Source organism: Cyrtonyx montezumae, unplaced genomic scaffold, assembly GCF_038088225.1.
Source record: "Cyrtonyx montezumae isolate F1298 unplaced genomic scaffold, pur_monq_1.0 scaffold_3, whole genome shotgun sequence".
NCBI lineage: Eukaryota > Metazoa > Chordata > Aves > Galliformes > Odontophoridae > Cyrtonyx > Cyrtonyx montezumae.
Window position 1 is genome coordinate 113,988,172 of NW_027072034.1, and position 15,708 is coordinate 114,003,879.

General features: G+C 45.0%; 1 protein-coding gene across 1 annotated transcript in view; it reads left to right on the forward strand.

The window, feature by feature from the left end:
- Positions 1 to 15,708, forward strand: part of SYN3 (synapsin III) — a 173,560-nt gene that overhangs the window by 138,587 nt on the left and 19,265 nt on the right. Inside the window, exons 6-7 of the mRNA XM_065743081.1 lie at positions 3,659 to 3,721; positions 13,428 to 13,570. Of these exons, the coding sequence (XP_065599153.1) occupies positions 3,659 to 3,721; positions 13,428 to 13,570 (206 nt within the window). The remainder of the gene's footprint in view (positions 1 to 3,658; positions 3,722 to 13,427; positions 13,571 to 15,708) is intronic.

A 15,708-nucleotide genomic window follows, 5' to 3' on the forward strand; every position in this document is an offset into this window, starting at 1 on the left:
TTTATAGGATTTAAATTCAATAATTCAAAGGGTTGAGCTGTATGAAGTAACACTTCCACATCTGATCGCTGAGTTAGCCACAGTGCCACAGTCCTACCCCAAATCCCACAGACATCCTCTGTACCAGCCCTGTCAACAGTTCCTGCACATTTTAAAAGCGTCAAAGTTTTTTTTCCCCATTTCTCCAAGAAAAAGAGCCATTATGAAACACGAACAAACACACAGAAAGACATAGACATTTATTTGCACCACTTTTTTTAAAAACATGTCCTTCTTATTAAACTCTGGTGTTGTCCTTTGATTATAAGCATCTTCTTTCCCAGGAAATCTATGACTAAGTGTGTGTAAACCCTCTTCTCAGGGGTCTGCTCTTGTGGCAGTTGTGGCCAGCCCCAGAACTTCTCATCAGGTCTCTGCACCATATTCACATATGTAATATATCCTCTCTTCCTTCAGCTTCCTTATCCATCCATGTGCTTGCCAAGTATTCTGACTGGCCACCTCATTACAAAAGAAATCCCAACCAGGATGTGGTAGAGGTTCACAATATCTCCACTGATTGGTCTAGCCCACATCACTTCCACCACTTAGAGTCACAAAATTGTTTGAGTTGGAAGGGACCTTCAAAGGTCATCTAGTCCAACTCCCCTGCAATGAACAGGGACAGCTGAAGCTAGAGTAGGGTGCTCAGAACTAGGTCCAGCACCTAACCAACAGCATCCTAATTCTCATATCAGGTGGCTATGACTCTGGTTCCTTTAGTCCTGTGGATTATTGAGAGCTTTCGTTCCCATTTAACTTCACACTAGATACAGCCATCCAAAAATCCACTCAAATGCATACATTCCCTTTTCTCTTTGCTTTCTCCACAAGGTGGATTCACGTACACAGAAATGATACAGGTGTGAGGTTTTGGTGATGGTAATACATTTCCAGGAAGCCCTGTGCTGACATTTCCCCGGAGCTGCAGCTTTCCTGATGAGGATGCCACAGATTTGCAGCCCCAGTCCCTGGCATCATGGTCAGCCCAAGTGGCCTGTGGCTCCAGCCTGCTCCAGCAATAGCTGGGATGTGGCAAAACCTTACCAAGAAAGCTGACATCACATTTCCAAGAAGCAAAGAGAAAAAAACTTGAGCAGGGCTTTGCCTGTGGTTTCTCCCAGGCTAGCACGAAACTTGGGTTGTTTATTGGATCCCAAACTTTCTTTGCATGTACACAGGAAAACAGATGCTTCCCACGCTCAGGCCCTGTGCTTGGGCCAGGCTCCCTCAGTAGAACCTGCAGGTAGGGCACACAGCCGTGACAGCAGGGCCATGGCTTCCTGCCTCACTGCTTGGAGCTGACAATACCACGTTATCTGTCTCGTCCACATCTTCATCCCCTTGCCAGGGGCATGAAACTTGTGGCCTGCTTTTCCTGCATACTGGAAACAGCCATTGCTTTTGGCTCAAGCAGTGTGCACAAGGCACAGATGTCAGAGATGGGAAGCAGGCCAGGTCTCTCTGAGCCCAAACAAGTGGGTGCCCTGGCTGCTGGGCTCCCTTTCATCTTCCAAAGCTAAAGGCCTGGCACAGTTTGTTTATAGTCCTATCCTCAGGTGCAGTCCTCTGACTCACAGGTGCCAGCAGCTAATGAAGTTTCAAGCTCTTACAATAAATTGGAGAGGCAAAGGAAAAATAGAGCATAAACTCATGTGCCTGGACATATGCTTATCTTAACTGTGGGGCTTCAGGAAGGCCCCCTGTCAGGGTCTCTTGTCACAGGACTGCTGGCCTGTCCCAGCACTATGACTTACTGCTGCTGAGGGTTCCTTCCATGTCATGAAGTGGAGTGTCATAGAATCATAGGATGGAAAGACCACTAAGATCACCTAGTCCAACCGCCATGCCCACTAACCACAGTGTCACATCCACCTGACTTCTGAGCACCTCCAGGGACGGTAACTCCACCACCTCCTTAGGCAGCCTGTGCCAATCAGTGCAGCACCACTCTTTCTGAGAATAATTTTTTCCTAATATCCAATCTGAATCTCCCATGGTGTAACTTGAGACCATTCCTTCTCATCATACCACTGTTATCCGGGGAAAGATGTTGACCCCCACCTCACCACAACCTCCTTTCAGATCATTGTAGAGAGCGATGAGGTCTCCCCTGAGCTCCTCTTCTCCAGACTGAACAACCCCAGCTCCCCTAGCTGTTCCCTATCAGACTTCTTTTCCAGACTGCTCACAGCTCTGCTCCCCATCTCTGGACACGCTCCAGGGCCTCCATGTCTTTCTTTTAGTGAGGAGCCCAGAATTGAACGTAGCACTTGAGGTGCAGCCTCACCAGATCCTTCAGCTTCCTGCCTGAAGACTCCACAAGTGATGCAGGTTGTCTGAGACTGCAGTGCACTCACTGCTCCCCTCTCCCATGACATTTCTCTGCATAAGCAGCTGAGCTGAAAAACATCGGCATTGGTTACTAATTTTGTTATTTATAGCGGACTGTCGCAGATGGAGACAGCAGCACCATTCTATCTTTAGGGCGTAGTGCCTGCTTGTCCATACAGACAATTGGTAATTAGCACAAGAACAGTTTGTTTATCTGTTCTCGAACTTAAATAAATAGGAGAGCCATTTATCTGTCAAAACTCAACTCCGGATCTCCAGGTTAACTGCTTGATGAATAGAGCTCAGTGTTTCAGGTATTTAGGTAGACAGAAGTTTCTTTTAGGGCACTTCCCTTGAAAGCAAATAAAATTTGCAATAAAAATTAGTGTGCTACCAAAGGGATAGTAGACAGATCAGATAGACCTGGTCGCTTTCCTGGTCTGGGCACTTCCTACGTGTCTGTGCAACCTAACACTCAGCCAATCCCTGCAAGTGAGTCCCTGCACAAGCTGGGGAACAGGAGGCAGAGAGGATACTTCTGCTCTCTCCAAGTAAAATCCCACATGTACATTAAGATGCACTTGCACGGCTCAGATGGCAGGACCCTACCCAATGTAAACACCACAAGAGCCAGAGTGAAGACATGACATAATTTTTTCTCTATTTTTATTGCTGATCCCAACCCTTCTTTGTTCTCTTTTATTCCCTACACCCACCCCTAAGTTAGAGGAGAAAGGGAGAGGCTTTATGAATAGATGGACTTTGTGAGTTGCACCCAAGAGCTGGCCCTTGTTCCCCTTGCCTTCCCCCACCACTGCTGGAGGGAGGGGAATGGGATCTGCAGAGGGACTGCTCATACACTAAAGGCTAAAGCAGTCTATGTGAAAAGAGAAAGAGCCCTCATCTTTCTTGGAAGTCAAATGTTTTCAGTGTCTGAAAGTGCTCATGTATTCATGCTGGCAGGTAGGGTTTTTTACATGCACACGAGTGTATGCATATCCACATATACATTGTGGGGGGGAAAAAAATTGTTTTAGAGGTTCCTGTTACCGTGCAGCAAAAGAGGGTCAGATCTGAGGAGTTTTGCCTGTCCTCTGTTTCCGACCATGTGTGTCCCAGCAAAGATCCACTTGCTTATTGTGCTGCCACCTGGGCAGTCTTTATTGGACCTGTTTATCTTCCCATCAGCATCTAGGCCAGGATGAAAGCTACCGAATGAAAGTAAACTATTTCAAATACAATGGCTGGAAATAAAGACTAATGAGTTCCTTCTTCTGCCTTTCAGATCACGACTCCGAATTTCCCTGTAGTGGTCAAGCTGGGACATGCTCATGCCGGAATGGGGAAGGTAAGTAAAGGGAAAAATACAAGTAGTTCAGGAAAGAGATATCTGTGTGGCACAGCCTCCTTGCGTGTGAACAGCCAGCAGGGAGTTAAACCTCCCCATAGCCTATCTGGGTGGCACTGGCTGTTCCTGTGGGAGAAAAGGCCTCCTGCTGCTGTCACGCACAGAGCCAGGCAGTGGTGTCAGGCTGGAGGCTGCCAGGGTGTGGGAGGGGGGTTCAGAAGGGCAGGGGGAAGGCTGGCCCTCCAGGAGCCATTAAGCTTGTCTTATATACATTTTCTGCTCTCCTGAAAGTAGTGATGTTGTTTATTCAAGCACCTGCAATGTGCAGCTACACCCCATAGCTCTCACAATGAGGCACAGCAGTGCTGGTCCTTCTGAGTGCATGACGATGACCTTATTCAATAAAGTGGGAGCCCTTCAGCTATTTTTTTTCCTCCTTGCAAGGAAGAACAAGACCTTACAAAGCAGAGTGGCTGGTCGCCTGCCAAGGAATCCTGAAAAACAGTTCGCTCCCCAGAAGGACCTGTTTGTTTTTCCCAGGCTCACTGGGATCTTTATTCCCCTAGTGAATTACCAGCCCCTGTTTCTGGGGGTGCCTGGGCTCCCTTTTCAGCAAGGCATCACCACTGTGTCCAAGCTGCATTTTCGCCTCCTCTTTTTTTCTTACACCTCTTTATAAAAGCATCCTCTGTCTGCCCAAAATGTGATCTGTTCAGAGTTAGGGAATTCTGATGCATCATCTCTGAATCCAAATGGGTGGCACACGAACTTTATAACTGGTATCCCTGTCACAGCACTTCCCTAGGACAGACTTTTCTTCTCCCTGCCTCACACAGTTTGCCTGAGAAGTATATGTAGGTACACTGTACCTAGGCCTGTTTATTTGCAATCTGTAAACAAAAGTGCTTTCTAGCTTCCTGGATCACACACAGAAGCTTTCACGATCACCCTTGCTTTGGTTGCAGTATTCCCATCTATAGATGGTAGCTGCTGGAGTGGAGGTGGGCTTGGATCCCTGGGCAAGTGGTGGAGGTGGCTTTCAGCATCAAAGAGCAAACATCTAAATAAGCGGGAAAAGCTACTTAAAATATCAGTGTTTCTCATTCTTAACAGGCAGAGGTGTCACTGTATTAGACTACATGCAGACAGCTTTGAGCTGCTTGCAGTACGAGCTGCTGAACATATCCCCAAGAAGGATTTCATTAGCAGACTCGTAACAGGACAAAACAGGAGGATGAAGTCTCTCCCTGATGAAAGGCTTCAAGTTCTCTGAGGCCCTGTGGGGTTTCTTAGTCTTACAGCAATTCTGGATCTCTCCGATCGCTACGCAGTTTCATCTGTAATGTAGGGAGCGCTTCATTTGTCTCTCTTTGCAATGTAGACATTTATGTGGCTAAAGAAATGAGGAAAGAAAGGAAAGTGTCCCACCCTAAATAGTGTTGCAAACAAAACAGTCCTCAGAAGCTGTTGTGTTCTGCACCACTGCAGATCTTTTCACCTCTCACTTTCACTTCCATTTTAGTTTTCAATGATCTTGGTTTTTGCTTTCACAAGCTATAGGGGAAGAGGGTTTCTATCCAAAGTGCAGGCCCAATTATATGCAGTCATACAAGGGGGTTACGTAGGAAGGCATTCCAGATGCAGATTTCTTGAGACCCAGCATCCTAGAAGAAAGAACTGGTCTGAGGCCAAGTTTACTTCAGTCCATTATGAAATGTAGGGACTACTAGCAAAGTGGATGTGGCCTTGGGCACATCTCCCTTGGGGGAAGGTACAGGAAGGAAGGGCTGCTGACCTTATAGTTTTAGTTTGGGCCCTTCTCCAGCCACAGACAGCCTGAAGGTAAGTTGAGGCTGATTAAATTAGTTTTCTTGAAGTCCTGTTTCATTTCATAGCACTGAGAAAAAAAATAGAAGAGAGAAAGTGAAAATGAACAAGTCAGTTGGTTTGTTTTTAAGACAATAGAGTTCAAGATGGGGAGGACAGAAAGAAAACAGAGAAAATGTCAGAAATATAGATAAGCAGAACTATGGGCATACTGGAAAAGTAACACCTAGAGGTATAAATATGAAGAAATAAGTAAGAATAATTAAATGTAAATGTCCTTTTAAGTAACTCAGAAGAGAAACATTTCTTGGAGACATGGTGATTTTAACCATCATAACATAAAAGCAGTATCAGTGATAATAAGGAGATTATAGAGAATAATAGAGAGATTGTGGAGATATAAAAGATTTCTTGGTCTTCAGAAGGAAAAATGACAGAAAGAAATAGCAAGTCATTGTCTGTAAAATATACATAGGAAGAAAAAAGAGAGGTTTGCTCTTGGTTTGGATGACAGTAAGAATGTAGAAGTTAGTAAAGCATCAGCATCAGGTCATGTTTTGTATAAGAGCATTGACCGAAGAAACAAAGGATAAAATAGCCAACCTAGTAGCCAAAGTACACATATGAGCATTAAAAATAGTACTTACTGTAGCAAACGATGCCAAGATAGAGAGCCACGTACCTGTACCTGTAATGGGTGCTTCAAAGGATGGGAGCATTCAGATTACAATCTCATTACCAGGAGGAATTGTCAAGGAAGGACTTAAATTTTTCTTTTTATTAATGATAAAATCACATATAATGGGAGGCACAAAGACTGAGAAGAATGAGTGAAGGCGAGAAGTCCATACACTGTTTTTCTTTATTTGTACTGAAGTAGTGGCCAGGAGCCAGACAAAGAGAAGGCTTCTTCCCCAACAGGCTCCACTTGACTCGTGGGGATGTATTTGTGTCATTTCACAGTTCCTCATTTTCTCTGTTACAGACCAGAGTGCTACAATGGTTACCTGATGCTTAATTACTGCTAAGGCTCATAGCACTCTAAGAAGCACTGATTGTTTATTATGTTGTGATAAGGCCTAGTAAGAGCGTAACTGCAATAGTCAGACTTTCATTTCCAAATATCCCATGTTTTCAAACCATTTTTTGATATATTCATTCACCACGTTTTTTAAGGAAAGATCTGACCAGAGAATCATTAAACCTAAAATAGAAAATAGCTGCATTAGGACTTGTAAGACACAGGCTCCCATCATCTTATCTTGGAAGAGGAACAGTCAATACTCAAAATCAGAACAAAGAGGGGTGACAGCGTACCAGCAGTGACAGAACTGCTCTTGCCGAGTGATGTGTGCATGTCAGGTGTGGGTTGGAGATGAAGAAAATAAAACCAGAATAAAAGGCATCCCTTGTTATTTCTTTTGAGAAATCCAGAAACAACAACCTCTGTGTTGACTTGAGCAGAGGTACCGGGAATAGCCTTCACCAAGAAAGAAGAAAGGGCCCCAGATAATTTATTTATCTAAAAGCTGGATAAATGCTCCTCAGCCCTTTGCATGACTGTGATTAACCCCCTTCCAAAATCTGAAGTCACCTCTTATCTTACGGGCGCTGGAAAATCGCAGCAAGTATTCTGTGTACTGTTAGTCCAATGCTGTATTGACACAGATGCAGTATCAGAAATATTACTTAGGTAATGGTTTACACTGGAGTCAGCAAACAGCTTTCTCAGGCTGTATTTAAGCTCCCCCAACACTGTACCTGAGGTCTTTTCCAGGAAGACTGCAGATGGACGCTGGGAGCAGTGCTTCCTCATGTAGCACTGAACTGTTGTTAACCCAGCAACCCACAAGAGGTCAAGGCATTTTTTAGCATTGTGCAGTTTGAGCCTATCTACCCCAGACGTGCTTGGGGATCTCTGTTGAATAGGGTGAATGCTACAGTGGGAAAGAAATAGTACTCCTGACTCCAGATCTTGTAATGCCAGAGTCCACTGCAAGAAATAAAGCTCTGAGTGTGTTAATATCTGGCATTTGTATGCTAACATGACCCCAGAGTGCCCTAGGAACGGTGCCCAGCACTACAAAGTCACTCAAAGAACCTCTTCACCTCTTCCTGATCAGATCACGAGAAAGAGACAACTGCTGGATCTGCAAAGAGAGGAGAAACAGTTTCTATTCATGTGGAGTTCCATATATTTATATAAATCTAATAAATATATTCACATATTGCTACTTCTGTTTTATTTTTAGCTCTCTCTAATTAGGTCAGTTTAGGAGTCGCCTCCTCTCTATGCCTGCCCCATAATTACGAAAATGCCTCCTCCAGTACAAATCCTGGCTTGGATGAATTTATTACACTGAGGAAGAAAAACTTGTTGTTCATAATAATGTGGTCAGAGTTATTTTCTCTCTTACTGGATGGGAAAGACTTCTCTCTTTTTTTTTTTTTTTTTTCTGGTATAAATATAGCACAAACTAAACAGAGCCACTATGTAATGTAAAAATACCACAAACTTTTTATCAGGAAGGACAGCTCATCACCTTGTCTCTCTCGGGACTGGAAATAGAATGTTCTAAAAGTGAAAGCTTTGAAAATCCAATGCACTAAGGAGGAAAGGAAGGGGAAAGGGCTGCCTTGGTTTGTCAAGGAACAAATATTTTCTTTCACAGAGGGCAAATAATGACATGTAACATTCAGAACAGAGAAGTCCAATCACTGTGTTCCCACTGACTCATGAGTGAGGAGGTACCACCCATCTTGAAAATAGCAAGAGCATCCTCCTCATTTCTTGCACAGCAGTCTGGAACCTTTCGCTGGACACAGAAAGTGGTGACTGAGCCAGGATACTGGGGTGCAGAGCTGCCAAGACCTGTGGTTGAGAGCAGCTATTCATTGGGAAGTTAATGGGGATTATAAGACTGAATGTAGCAGGGACAGCGTAACATTCGGAAAGCTTCAGTTTGAGGATAATAAGGAAGTGAAGACTTTAGTATATCTTTATTATTTTGAGGTGGGTCAAAGGGCAAACCACATTTGGTTAGGCCTAAATTGAATGTGTGTCAGCTGGCTTGAGTATCTGCTGAGAAGGGAGGTGTGACATGGGGAAGAAGGAAGCAGAGAAACAGGAAACACTGTGCAGGGACAGCTGTCCCAAAATGGCACAGTCACTACAGAAAGGCAACATGCAGGTCAAGGTGGATGGAAACTCCCAAGATCCATGAGGCCAGGCCAGCTCCTTTAAAGGAAAGCACTCAAGCTTGCATTTTCCCATGCCTATTAAGACTCAGTTAAACACCACAGAGCCAAGTCCTGCCCTGGCTCAGGTTAGGACATTCACCTTGCAGCTGGACCTGCCTCTAAGCCCAGTGTGGATGGAGAAACTGCTTTTGCAAGCCATGTCCCCAGCAGTGTGGGTTTAAATAGCGAGGCTGAGCAAACTCTGGACGGCACTTGGTGAGCCAAGGCAAGGGCAGCCCTTGCAAACTACTGTAATTCTGGCACTTCAGCCAGCTAGCTGTTATTTTTTTGTGTGGCCACACCACTAATGAAAGCAAAAGGGCACAGTGAGGCAATATCTGCAGTGCTTAAGTTGAAGAGGAGAGAAGAAGGCCGCAGCCCTGTGATCATGGTGTGCATGGAGATGTGGGGTATGCAAGAGGCATGGAGGGGATGTGGGGCTTGGGAGGCTGAGGCAGTAGAAGTTTAGAGATCTTACAGTATCTAAAGGGGGCTATAAGAAAGAAGGAGACAGACTCTTTCACAGGTTTGTTTTTCTGTGTGTGTGTTTGGTTTTTGTGATAGGACAGGGGGAAATTGGTCCAAACTAAAAGAGAAGAGATTTAGACTGTGTATGAGAAAAAGGTTTTTTCTTTATGATAAGGGTAGTGAGGCACTGGAACAGGTTCCCCAGGGAAGTGGTGGAAGTTCCCTCCCTGGAGACATCCAAGGTCAGCTGGAGGGGCTCTAAGCAACCCTGATCCAGATGTGGGTGACCCTGTTGATTGCAGGGGAGCTGGGCTAGAGTTGACCTTTAAGGGTTCCTTCCAACTTCAATGATTCTATGAGTCCATGAAATTTCTGCCCAGTTCTGCACAGGAAGAGAAGGATTGATGTCTGTTGTGAAAGCTGCAGATGGGAATGGGCACAGTATCTTCTGAAGTGCCACCGCTAGGCAGAGAGTTGGGCACACCTGTGTGAGTATATCTCTGGGAATCCAGGTCCCTCTCTGCCTCAGCCAGAGGAGAGTGGTGGGGAGAGTGACCTGCATGGAAGAAGAGAGCCAGAAGGGAAGCAGGGACTCTCCTGGGGAGATTTCTTGCTCAGGAAAGGCATTTGGCAACACACTGCCCCAAGCTCTTCACAACAGGTCACTAAAATGCTACAGCAAACAGCAGCTGATGGCTCCAGAATGAGCCTATTGCTGCTCAAACAGCCAGCACAGCTAAGCAAACAAGCTGGCAGGGCAGGGGCTGTATTTGCACTCGCTGTTTGCACTCCTCTGCGCAGCTAATGGGATATTGCGTTTATCCTAAGAAAGGTGCAAAAAAAAAAAAAAAAGAGAGAAAAAAGAGAAAAAAATAGCTTTCTGTTGATTTCTTTCTTTCCATCTTCTTTCCTCACTTCCACATTGTGGCCAACCTGCAGCTCTAGAAAGCAGATATATCCCTTATTAGGTAAATCAGCAGCTGTTTGAGCAATAATCATTTTTAACAGTCCCATCTTAAATAATGCCCTCTGGCGTCATACGACGTACATTCTGCCTTTGGTTATCTTCTATGGATTTATACCTCCCATTAGAAGAATGGGTATTTTATCGATGTGTAAAACAGTTACAAGTCTGGAGGAAATGAATTATAAAAAATGTAAAAGTAGAAAGCTAATAAAATGGTGGACTTGATAGATAAGACAGGAAAATAAATCTAATTTGACTGTAACTGGAGTGCTTCCTGTTTATGAAGTAATAACTGCATCCAAGTCTAAGCCAGCATTAACCCAAGACACAGTTGTTATTCTGTCAGATTTGGCCGGCTCTAACAATTAACAAGGGGCAGCTCAGATTTCAGCTTTGGTGTAGTGATTATTTTGATGCCTGGTGGGAAACAGGGCCTTGGCCTCCCAGAAGGGGACCTGGCAAGGTACTTTCTCTGAAAAGCCCATGGGAATGTCTGTGGCTCGGATTGGGAAAGAAGGCAAAGCTTTTTCAAAAGGACAGTGCAATGCTGTAGTGCCAAAGGAATCATCTACTCTGTTCATTTCTTAATTTGTATCAGGTCCCATGGAGAAAATGCGCTTCACATTCATCCTCTATCTCCCCATACGGGGGGAGCTGATGGAAAGCAGGAAGGAATTCACCCTTCCTTCCTATAACACACCACTTTTTTGAGGAGAAACCCTATTTAATGAGAGGAGCATAGAATATCCTTCTAGCAACAGCAAGATGCTCTAACTCCAGCCTGCAGGGGGAAATGGCATCCCTTCCTCTGCCTTGTGGGCCAACACTCCTGGGCTGAGACCACAAATGCCTCAGCCAAGGCCCAGAGACATCTGCTGTACAAGCACAGCACTTTGTGTCAGATCCCATAGAGGTCCCCGTTCCAAGTAGGTCATTACATAATGACACAAACTAAAAGAGGGGAGATTAGTTGTAAGAAAAAAGGGTTTTTTTTGTTTGTTTGTTTTTTTATTTTTATGATAACAGTTGTGAAGCACCAGAGCAGGTTGCCCAGAGAGGTGGTGGATGTTCCATCCCTAGAGACATTGAAGGTCAGTCTGGAGGGGCTCTGAGCACTCTGATCTAGCTGTAGGTGTCCCTGTGCATTGCAGGAGAGCTGGGTTAGGTAGCCTTTAGAGGTCCCTTCTGGCTCAAACTATACTGTGATTCTGTGATTCTATAATGGCTTTTGTCTTTCCTCATTACTAAAGTGGTGTGGAACAGTGTAGCAACCCTCTACCTCATGCAACTCCTCAGGTTCCTCCTGCCATCATCTCCTTGGGGTGGCACTCTCCCCTTGATGTCACACATCCCAGCCACTCTTATCTCTATAACAAAAGAACCTGACACTGCCTAGCCTGTGTGGCTCCCCCCAGGATTTTGCGAGCTGTGCCCAGCCTTGGAGCACCCCTGGTCTGGAGTGCTCCCCATCAGACATAAGAGGCAAAAGCCCAGCCCAGGGCAAGGCAGCTCTCCCACACAAAATACAAAGATTTACATTGACCCTTCAGGCTTTTTATTCCTTTTTTCTTAGTTTTCCCTAATTCCTCCATATGGCATTAGTCTTCCTCTGCTTCATTTCTCACTTAGTCCTGAATAGCAGGAGCCCAACCCTTCCCACAGAAAAGGGAAGAGAATGAGGGGTATTCTGCACTCAGCAAGAGGAAAATCAGACACTAGGCCTTTTTTTTCTCTTTGTTCAGGCTTCTAGAAATGGTCATGGGTCAGATTAGTTGTGTTTTTCTCCTTCCACACAACCTGTGCAGTTCTCAAGAGCTTCTCTGCAGCATATTTGACTTCTGGTACTGGTGCTTGCACAAAGCCATCCAAACAGTACAACAGGTTAGCCAGAAACTTGTTCTCTGTTCTCCAGTGAAGATGGCTCCTGCCCTCTCATGGCTGAAAGCAGATATGTAAAACAACTTGTTTGTTCGTTGCAAGGAAAAACCAAATACCATTGCATGTGTTTCCTTCAGTCGGCTCCACACAGTCTGGCATCTCCCTCCTTTAACATACACATTGACGCAACGGGAGAACTCTTCTGGGGCAGAGACCATCTGCTTGCTGCAGGCAAGCACTCAGCAATGCTGGGCTGCAATCCCCAGTCGTGATCTCAAGATGTTACCAAACTGCAAAGGATAGCTGATATGTAAAGAAAGGCACTCCCTTGTTCACCCTTTTCACACAGTTCTGCTTGTATTCTGCCACTTAACCCACTCTTCCTGCATTTGTCCTGCTCTGAAGAAGAAGAATTGCATGGGTTCCTCTGATGCACAAAGGAGATTTTTGCCAATAGGCTGAAGGCCATGGTTGGTGGTATGAATGAGGTGAAGCTGTCCAGCATGTCCAGCTTGTTCAGTGCTCCTCTCCCAAACCACATATCGTGTAGGTCCTTCCTTGCCTTTTTTTATTTTTATTTTTTGGATAAAGTTCAGAGTGTTTCTAATCAGTGAACACAAATCCATGAAAAGCAAGCTTCTCAGAAAATCTCCACTTTGTAGGCTCTTGCCATCTCATCTCCAAGTGTGACTCAAGCCCAACGCCCCACCAGCTGTCTTGCACACACCCATGCCATCCTGCTCTCACAGACCTCTCCAGGCACCACAGGGACCCCAGAGACTCCCTTTTCCTTCAGAGCTTGCTTCCAGCCAGGAGACCTGCACCACTCCTCAAAGACTGTCAGGAAGGGGGCAATGTGAAATGCCAGAAAACTGAAGCCTAGTAGTGGCAGACAACCAATTCCCTTGATTTCTTGGCACTGGTTGTGATTTCCTGGCCACCCAAAACACTCAGTTTTCCTCCATCTCAACATGGGAAATAGCTGCTCCAATATCTGAATGAAGTAATGCCCCTTAAGAGATGAAATATATATTTTTCAAAGCATCATAAAAGCAATGAGCTTTATCAAGAACCATCTGGGAATAACTCTAGCTCTCTCCATGATGCCAGCTTCATCAGGACTCATGCATGAGGCAGGAGAAAGGGGTTGCTCTGGTCTAGTTTGGTCTTGGGAACTTTTTTCTTTAAACCACACAATTCCTGCTCTGTTCTCAACTCTGCGTTAACTGACATTGTGTGATTCAGGCATGGAGATGACTTCCACTAACCAAGTATTCCTCTTCTTTTTGCACCTGTCATGTTTTTGCTGAACTTCTGGCGATCAAGGTAAAAGTTGAGAACCAGTATGACTTCCGCGACATCGCCAGCATCATAGCCATGGCAAAGACCTATGCCACCTCTGAGCCATTCATCGACTCCAAGTATGACATCCGAATCCAGAAAATTGGCAACAATTACAAAGCTTACATGTGAGTGCGTGGCTATGTCAGGGTGAGGTGTGGGGAGACATTGTTGGGGATGCAATTCATTTGGTGTCTGGGCAGGAACAGGAGGCTGACTTAATTTCTCTGAAAAATGACCCTGTTGTTCTCCTCCCACCTCTGAACCCAGATTCCTCTGCCACTGATCATCCTTGTTACTCACCATCATTGTTACTGGAAAATAAACCCTTCTCTATCTGTTTCTGAGCTTCACTATAAAAACCATGTTCTACCACCACCTCCCACCTCCGCTTTTCCCTGTGAAAGGCGTCATCGTATACAGCCATTCAGTAAACCCCTCCATCTCCCTGTGTCTTTCTGTGGGACCCAAACCCACCACGTAACCAGATGGAGGCACAATAAGAAAGGGGAAGCTGAAAAGCTTATCAGAGCTGTTTGCACCTTGGAGAGTCTTACAGTGCCCAACCTATAGCAGTGCCCTGTCTCCTCCCAAGCCAGAGGTCATGGCACCATGCTCACAGGAGGGCATGAGGAGCATGCAGCACCAGGTAAGGGTGGTCTTAACTTGGCTAGCATGCAGTTCTTCCATCGGCATTTTGCATGATTGCTCCCTGAAGCATACAAAGGAGGGGAAGGAGGACAGATATTTCTGCAGGTGCCCCACAGCTCCTCCCTGCTCTGCAGGGTAATAAGGGAGTGGCACGAAAGCAACACTCCACACTGGCGTGTCTGAAAATATTAAAAAGTGCTTGGCCAAATTTCAGTAGTCATCAAGTCAAGCTCAATTAAAGATGTAACCACATGACTCAATGAAACACCTGTTTCTTTTTACTGCAAACCAGTACACAAGCAAAGCCATTTAGCATGCCTTCTCCAGCCAATACCACTCCTTACTGAGCTGCAAAATTCTGCACAAGTAGACAGCTCTAGCAGCACATTCTTCGGATCACCAGATAAATTTCATGTGTTACCTGAGACGTGCCAACACTGTGAGTTGTTGGCCGTATAGCTCTGGTGCAAACATAGTTAAGTAAGATAATCAAAAGCATGTGCTCTTACATTTTTCAGTTGTAGCTGCCTGGTTGGATTCCTAACACGGAGGTATTTAAATAAGCTAGGTAATGATTGTGTTCTTCTTGGGAAGGACTTGTGGGACACTCAGCTACTTCATATGAACCCAATGAGACAAATGTTGTTTTAAATCTGATCAGGCCGACAACAGTTCAAATTGGCCAAAGGAAAGAAGGTATTAAATGTCCATTAAAATTCCCTCTTCCTGCCAACCTACTCAGCCTTGGGTCCTGAGCCTGCTCCCAGCCTGTCCCTATGTGAAACAAAGACCCAGTTAGACTGACCATGTCCTCACCCTGTTTATTATTTGCACCCACCGCACTCTCATCCAGGCAGTGATCAAAAATAATACAGAATAATTGAGGAAAGAAAACAGTTGCACTAAAAGCTAATCCCCCTAGGGAAAATAGCTGTGTAAGTAATTGTTTGCTAAATGAGATAAGTTTCCTTACAAAAAAAGACATGAGCAAGAAACACCTTAATGAGAAATTAAGCTTCTTCACAAGGAAAGCAAAAACAACAAAATTTGCCAAGTGACTTGCTAAGCCAGAGTATTTATTTAAATTTAGAGAGCCATTTATGGAAGTGAGCTTGGGAGACTGGCATAGCCGGTCTGATCACAGGCTCTTCCTTCTGGGCATCAGGCAGAATAGATTACTTCTACGGTATAAGTAAGTCCCTGCAATGTCAGAGGGCAGAGGTAAAAGCACCCAAAATATCAGGACTCTCACTAGTGTCTCAAAATCATTAGTTAACGGTAACAAATCTCACCCTTAAAGGCAATTCAGCATGTGTCAGACTAACTGAATTTCTTTGATCTGTGAGCCATGGAATCTACCCAGGATTTCTATACCTACACCCACACATAGAAGCTTTAAAAACTGCTTCCTTCTGACAACAGACAGTGTACCAAAATTTCTGCGTATTATGTTTACTTTGCACCAAGCATCTGCCAGAGGGAGGATGCTGAGGGTGACTCATGCATTCCTTCCCGCCCCAGATGTTCAATGCACTTCCTTCCAGCCCATGACCCAAGGCTTGAGTTCAGTTTCCCATTGACTTCAGTGCAGTGACTCCAGATTTACACTACTAAC